This window comes from Mus caroli, chromosome 19 (assembly GCF_900094665.2).
Source record: "Mus caroli chromosome 19, CAROLI_EIJ_v1.1, whole genome shotgun sequence".
In the NCBI taxonomy this organism is placed as follows: Eukaryota; Metazoa; Chordata; class Mammalia; order Rodentia; family Muridae; genus Mus; species Mus caroli.
Window position 1 is genome coordinate 3,258,742 of NC_034588.1, and position 7,940 is coordinate 3,266,681.

The 7,940-nt window shown below is 54.3% G+C and overlaps 1 protein-coding gene across 23 annotated transcripts in view; it reads left to right on the forward strand.

The window, feature by feature from the left end:
• Nucleotides 1-7,940, forward strand: part of Nrxn2 (neurexin 2) — a 118,451-nt gene that overhangs the window by 50,379 nt on the left and 60,132 nt on the right. For all 23 annotated transcript variants that reach the window (XM_029472642.1, XM_021151512.2, XM_021151513.2 and 20 more), the window contains 2 exons: nt 3,836-3,997; nt 4,866-5,304. In XM_029472642.1, coding sequence (XP_029328502.1) covers nt 3,836-3,997; nt 4,866-5,304 — 601 coding nt within the window. The remainder of the gene's footprint in view (nt 1-3,835; nt 3,998-4,865; nt 5,305-7,940) is intronic.

Genomic DNA, 7,940 nt, shown 5'->3' on the forward strand with positions numbered 1-7,940 from the left:
TTCTTTTTTGGTTTTTCGAGACAGGGTTTCTCTGTATAGCCCTGGCTGTCCTGGAACTCACTTTGTAGATCAGGCTGGCCTCGAACTCAGAAATCTGACTGCCTCTGCCTCCCGAGTGCTGGGATTAAAGGCGTGCGTCACCACACCCAGCGTCTTTAGCCTTTCTTTCTGGGGCACAGTGGGTATGGGACACTTGTTCCATGTGAGTACATTTGTGGTTAGGACTTGGATTCCCATCCCATCTGGCCTTCCTGCACTGAGGAAGAGGAGGGGCTGGCAGTATCCCTTCAGCTCACAAGAGGCCCCTTGAGCCCTGTCCCTGTTCCTGGAGAGCATGGGCTGATGAGCCTAGGCTCATCTGGGCAAACACTCCATTCATCCCCTTGGCTTCCTCAGAGCCCACCATGTTGAGTGGGTTAATGTGGTTTGGTCTTAGATCCTCTGCTGTGTCTTGGGGACCTTGCTGTGGTCCTCAGGACTTTGTGGAGAGGAGCCTTCTAGGATGTGGCGTGTGTGTGTGTGTGTGTGTGTGTGTGTGTGTGTGTGTGTGTGTGTGCAGATGTGTGTGGGCTGATGATCTGTGGTGGATGGCATGGGAGTGTGTGAGGAAGACGCTCAGGGTTTATGTGTGTGTGTGCAGATGTGCGTGGGCTGATGATCTGTGGTGGATGGCATGGGAGTGTGTGAGGAAGACGCTCAGGTCCCTTGGCGTTTCGTTCACTGTCAGTCCCTGGACATCTCCGACCCAGTGGTTGCTCGTCTGTCCCTCCTCTTCAGTGGAAGGTAGCTTCTTCCTGCACTCCACAGCTCTCTGGCCTCCATCTTTGCTCTTCCCCATCTCCTCTGCCCTGCACGCCTTCTCACCTACTGGCCGCTTTTCTCTGGCCTGCTTGGACAGTGCCTGCTCCTTCACGCTGTTCTTCTAACCTGCATGGGTCCCAAGCTGCAGTGGCTGTTCTGTGTGGCATGCTCTCCCTTCCTCCCCTCCTCCCCTGCTGGCCCCACCCCTTCCAGAAGCTTCATGGGGGGAGGGGTTGGGGGGCAGGGGCATCAAGAACCCCTGGGGTGGAGGGGGGCAGGGGAATTATTCCCCTGTTTCCTGCTTTTACTAACGAACCTGCCATTTTTGTGTCTGGACTGATTTGTCTGAGGGAACAGTGGGTTTACTAATCTAAGTCACCTCCCTCCCTGCCTTCCCCAGACACCTTCCTCCAGTCCCTCTATCTCCACTTCCTCTCCACCCACTCTGCCTTGTCCTCTTCTCTTCCCTCACTGTCTCCCCACCCACCTGGCAGATCCCTTCCTCAGCAAACCTCTCTGTGTGCCCTGCCTCCTGCTGGCCTGTCCCCAGCCATAGGCCATGAGAGGGAGATTAAGATTACCTCCCCCCCAACACACACACACACACACACACACACACACACACACACACACACAGTGCCCTCCATGACTGATCTGAGTACAGATACCAGGCAAGCTGAGATTCAGCCCAGCCTGGAAGGGGATTCAGGAAGGTGTCTTGGGCTTCCAGAGTCTGCTTTAAGACAGATCCTTCTAATTCAGATAGGGTCAAGGAAGGACAACCTTGACCTTGGGAAATGCAGTGGGCCGAAGAGAGCCCATAGCATGAGGGAGATTCCCGGATGCTACCCTGGCTTCAGAGGCCAAGGAGGGGAGACTTCCTGGGGTACTCTGGAACCAGGAGAGGAAGGGCGGCAGCAGTCCTGAGCAGGCTCACTCGTAGGAGTCGCTCTCACCAGTCGTAGGCTGCTGGGAGTTAGGATTTTACCTTGAGGCCCAGCACTAGGTCATGAGGCAACTTGATGTAGCCTTTTCACGACCTTGTGTATGTCCCCTGAGCTGGGCTGAGGTTAGTGGGGATTCCGGGGACATGTTAAGCCATGTTTGCTGGCAGCCTGTTTGGGCTGAGCCCATTTAGGCTCAGGAACTGAATGGCAGCCCAGTTCAATGTTTTAGGACAGCAGCAGGGGACCTGGAGGAAGAGAGTATAGCCACATTGCCCTAGAGAGAGTCATTCACCTGCCTCACCCACCTTCCCTGACATTCCCAACCCTTCCATTCTGATTTCTTCTTCCTTTCTCCCCTCCCCTCTGCCTTGTCTAATCTCTAACCTTGTTTGCATGTTTTTGTGACTAACCTCTCTAATCCTTCCCCTTTTACCCAAACCCCTCTTCCTAGATTCAGGACAAGGTGGAGGGGAGAAGAAATATATAATCATGACCAATGCTCCCCTCAAAACAAGACTCAAAAGTATTCAAACTGCCCCCTCCCAAGATACCCGTCTCCTCCTGTCCTTGAACCCAGTTCTTCTAGCACAAGGTTTGATGGTTCGCAGGAGGTTTCTTCTTTCTTCAGTCTGGTCCCTGCTCAACTCCACCCTGTTCACCACGAGGCTCTAGGCAAGCACAGGGAGGGGCACTTTTGGGTCCCCCTGCTCTTTGGAGTTCTACCCTACCCTTCTGACAACAGAATCCTGAAGACCAGGAGGAGCTGGAAAATGGCTGGTGGCCTATGCTGCAGACTAGAGTAGGGGACATGGTAGTGTGTGACTGGCAGGCCCTTACCTCAGTACTTTACCTGGAAAGGCAGCACTTCTAAAGCATCCTTGGGGAACAAGAAGGGCTCCAGGATGCAGCCTGTGGAAGTGCAGGGTGGGTTTGCCCTGAACCAGGTCCTAACCAGGCCTCCCTGACTCCTAAGCCACAGCTCCCTCGCCTCCTCCCCCTCCAGCCTTGCCGTGAGTGAAGCCTCCCCGAGCTCTCCTGGGCACGAAACCTTGCAGGGACCAGGTGAACATTTGCCGATTACCCCAAAGGTAACATGTGCCTTCACCAGCGCCCAGGCCCTCTCTGAGCACCAGGCACACCCCTGCTCTGTTTTTGGCTCCTTGCCTTCTGGATGAATTCTCCACCTTGGGAAGGGGTTTCCTTAGGTTGGCCCGGGCCTCACGGCCTCAAGTTCCTAAGGGTAGAACAGCAAGGGTGGGATCTACAGAGAACAATGAAGGTGACCTGGGAAACGACACAGGGCTGCTCCCTTTGGAAGCAAACTGGTGACTCGCCCAGGTGTATAATCTCAGTGCAGGAGAGCAGGAGGTGAGAGGCTGAAGGTCAAGGCCAGCTTAGGCTCTAGAGCAACAACTTTTTTTAATGACTCAAAATATCAGGATACCTTTGATCTTGAGTGGCAGAGGTAAGAGTCAGCCATATAGGAGTCATACAACTCCTGTCCTAAGACTAGCAGGTTAACTGGTTCTCTCCGTCCTGCTATCTCTGCTGTTCCCCAGCCAGGCTGCAAGAACATAGCGCCAAGCAGAGGGGCTGCAAGTGAGACTCAGCACTGCTCCCCAGGAAGGAAGGAAGGGCAGGGAAGGGCAGGGAAGGGCTATTCTCCCTCGGAAAGGCTGGGAAGCTACACATGTGGCCACAGTGCTCTGTTGAGACAAAGCTGAGAGTGCAGCTTGCTCTCCCCACCTCTCTGGTGGGCAGGTTCCCTAGTGCAGAGCGTCCCCTTGGACTTGCTTCTTGAGCCCATCATGGTGAGTGCCCTGTGCCACCTTCAGGTTCTCACCTGCAGGGCTTGGGCCATGGGTTGTGCAGGGCAGGCCTTAACCCTGAAACCATCAAATCTCGGGCTGTTTCCTCTTCCCTCTTCCTCCTCTCCACCCCACTGTTCCGCCTCCAAGACAAGCAGACATAAAAATGGGGGTCCCCCTCCCCCACTGCCCCCTGGTCCCTCCCTTGCCCGCCTGTGGCTCTTCCCTGGGTGTTGATGTCGGTTGTCTCCTGTCTCTCCCCCTCCTCGGGCTGGGCAGGTGACCATCTCGGTGGACGGGATCCTGACCACCACAGGCTACACGCAGGAGGATTACACCATGCTGGGCTCTGATGACTTCTTCTACATTGGGGGCAGCCCCAACACAGCCGACCTGCCTGGCTCACCTGTCAGCAACAACTTCATGGGCTGCCTCAAGGACGTGAGTAGGGCTGTGGTTGGCCAGCCTGCCCTGGCCTCTGTTCCTTGTGAGTCTACGGTGGGATGTAACTCTTCTTTAAAGCCTGAAGCTATTGACTCAAATGGAGGGCGTCACCCCTTTCTGTTTCTTTGGCCTTGGAGCTCCCTCTCCTCAGAGGCTCTTCAGAGCTGAGGTCCACAGGGAAGGCTGCAGGCCAAAGCATGTGTCTTCACACGTCTGTCTTCAGGCACATGTCATTCCTTCGCCGGCTCTGTTGGCCAAGTCATTCCACCTCGTGGGTTGTCTGATGTGTAGATGAAGGGTGGTTTCCTATGTCAGTCACTGTACAGAACACAGACAGAAGTTAACCCATTAGAAGAGAGCAGGCAGGCCAGGGACATCAGCGGACAGATGCCTGCCCAGCACATATGCCCCCATGGGTTCTAGCAGCACACTACAACTGAGCGTGGTAGCGCACACGTGCAATCTCAGTGTGTGGAAGGTGGAGGCAGGCAGACAAACTCAAGGTCGTCCTTAGCTATTCAGTGAGTTTGAATCCATCCTGAGCTTCGTGAGACCCAGACGCAGGAAATAGTGATGGTAGCAACAGTGGCCCGCCTTTTTGTCATTGTGAATGACAGTTGAGCTGGACCCAGGAGCCCACAGAAGGAGCTTCCTGGCCAGTGTGGGGCTGGAAGACTGGTGAGGCAGCGAGGGGACTGTGTAGCTTGAGAACAGAGGCCTGAACCCTGTGGGCTGATGGTGCTGAGCTTGGGACTGCTGGGATGGGTGGGTGACGACGGACCATGGTAGCCAGGGAGGGAGACCCTTGGTAGTCAGACCCAAGGCTGCTTCTGCTTCCTTACCCAGACCCCTCTCCTCCATACAGGTGGTCTACAAGAATAATGACTTCAAGCTGGAACTGTCCCGACTGGCTAAGGAAGGAGACCCGAAGATGAAGCTGCAGGGGGATTTGTCTTTCCGTTGTGAGGATGTGGCTGCCTTGGACCCTGTGACCTTTGAGAGTCCTGAGGCCTTTGTTGCACTGCCCCGCTGGAGCGCCAAGCGCACCGGTTCCATCTCCTTGGACTTCAGAACCACTGAGCCCAATGGGTTGTTGCTCTTCAGCCAGGGCCGGCGGGCTGGGGCCGGGGTAGGCAGTCACAGTTCTACCCAGAGGGCGGACTACTTTGCCATGGAGCTGTTGGATGGTTACCTCTACCTTCTGCTGGACATGGGCTCCGGGGGCATCAAGCTGCGGGCGTCCAGCCGCAAGGTCAATGACGGTGAATGGTGCCACGTGGACTTCCAGAGGGACGGGCGCAAAGGTCAGGAGGCCTCTGGACCTTCCCTTCCCCTGGCCACTCTTTTCTGCCTGCCCACCCTCTCGAGCTTTCACCCCCTGCTCCTAGTGTCCTCTCCCAGTTTCCCCTTGGTCCCTCTGTCATGGAGAGCTGGCGGAAGGCGCAGGGACCTGGATTCATACGCCACTCCTCCTTATTTGTGACAGGAACAGTCACCCAAGGTCACTGTGGATGGGAGAGAGCAAGACTAGAAACACTGACATCACACCTAATGGAGAGATGTCGCAAAGCCAGGCGCGGTGGCTCATGCCTGCAATCCCAGCATCCGGGAGGCAAAGGCAGGAGGAGCACCGTAAATCTGAGGGCAGTTCGGACTGTGCAGTGAGGTCCAGACCAGCGGGGGCGGCAGAGTGAGGAGACATCGTCTCAAAACAAAGCAAAGTGGTTCTCCAGCCACCAATCCCTTCTATCCAGAGTCATGTTTCTTTCACTTAACAGGAAGCAGCTATCCCTCACTGTCTTGGAGGGCTGCTTCTAGGACCCCCAAAGACACCAAAACCCACGGTGCTCAAGTTCCTCATAAAAGACAGTGCCGTGTTGTGTATCACCTTTACACATCCTCCTGGATAACTTGTTATCCCTAGGGTCCTTAAAATGCCTAATGGAACGTAGATGCTAGGACTGGGGCTAGCACAATGCCTAGGCTCCAGGCAAGGTGGGGCTCTCCTGTAATCCCAGTACTAGGGAGCTACAGGCAGAAAGATCAAGAGTTCAAGGTCACATCCGGTTACATACAGGATTTGAGGCTAGCTTTGGCCAGAGAGAGAGAGAGAGAGAGAGAGAGAGAGAGAGAGAGAGAGAGAGAGAGAACATAATGCTATATAATAGTTACATTGTCATTTTATGGTGGTCACTATTAAGTTGGTTGGTGAATAAGGACCAGCAGTATCTGTATGTGTTTAATACAGACAATTCGTTCCTTAAATATTTCCATCCATGTTTGTTGGCTGAATGCGGAGCCACAGCACACAGAAGCTGCCTGGTGTTCTGAGCACTAGCTGTGGACAGACAGACGGACAGACCGCCCACCTCGTTCTGGCCATCACAGATGCAGTGAATAGGTCACCACCTGCCTGGCCATGAGGGTTCCAAATCGAGAGAACAGCTGGTGGGCTGTAACTAGCCAGGCTTCACCCTGTGTAGCTCCCAGGGTCGGCTGACATCGGATGCATTCAGAGTGGCTATGCGCGACTTTTTAGAACTTCTGTTGCTCTGGCCACTGCCTCCTCCTCCTTCCCTTTCGGCCTCCTGCTCTCAGGCTCTTGTTTTCCGCCCGCTAATTCCTGTGTGCTTGCCTCCATCTTGTTGAACCCAAGAAAGAGAATTGATACAAATGAGGCCTGACACATTATCCAATTTAAGTGCTTATCAACGTCAACTAAATTTTCTCATTCCAGCAGCCATCACCACTGCTGGCCTGCGAGTCAGCAGTGACCTCCTCTGCTCACTGCCTGGGAGGAGGGGACTGCCAGGCAGCCAGAAGTGAGGCCATGCCATCATTTCCTCTCCCCCTACTCTCCCTTCCCCCCACAGCCCAGAGAGCCAGAGAAAGCCATGAGAAAGGACTTTAGCTCTTGGCTCTGCCTCGTGTCAGCACTGTGGGTCTTTGCTGACAGTCTCTAGGGTTCCACACAGGTGGTCAGTGACCCATCCAGGAACTTGGGGTAGCTGTTTCCACCTTCCCTTGTTTGTCCTTCATCCCCATACCCCAGTGCTGACAACTGAAGCCTGCTCCTGCTGAGCCCCACCCCAGATTCCTTCTTCCTGTTTTTGTATTTTTTCAGTTGTGTTTTATATGTTGCTCTTGTGCCAGGCATATGTGTGGAGGTCCGAGGGCATTCTGGGAGCTGTTTCTGGCCTTCCACTTTTTGAGAAAGGATCTTTCTTGTTTCTGCTGCTTCCCTCTGTAGCCCGGGCTAGCTGGCTTCTTGGCTATTGCCCTGTCTCCATCTCTCATCTGACCATAGGGAGACTGGGGTCTTGGCCCCACGCTGCACGTCTTCTTTTCTGTGGGTTCAGGGGATACAGGTTGGGTTCTCCACCTTGCATAGCCAGCGCCTTACACACTGGCCTGACTCTAGGGTCCTCCCACATTGCCTTGCTTTTGTTTCTTTTTGAAACTGTGGCAAATCGCATGTCACACATATTTCCAGTCTTCGTCATTACTCATGATTGGGGCTCTGACTACACTCAAGTCTCTGCACAGCCCTCACCGACATCCAGGTGCGGTTTCCCCATCTTCCCACACTGAAGTTGTCTCTGTTAAACATGAGCTCTCCTCTCCCTGTCCCCAGCCTCTGGCCACCATCTCTGTTTGAACCTGACAACTCTGGGACTTTAGATGAGTGACGACACAGTACTTTACCTGCCTCGTCTTTCTCCATTTTCATGTGTTCACGTACATGCTTTCGTGTGTGTGGAGGCACACATATGTGGGTGCACATGCATGCGCAGATCCAAGGCTGATGGCAGAAACCAGCCACTCCATTCACTGAAGTAAGGTCTCTCAATCAAACCCAGAGCTCACAGATTTGGCCAGCCAGCTTGCTAGGGGATCTCTCTCTCTCTCTCTCTCTCTCTCTCTCTCTCTCTCTCTCTCT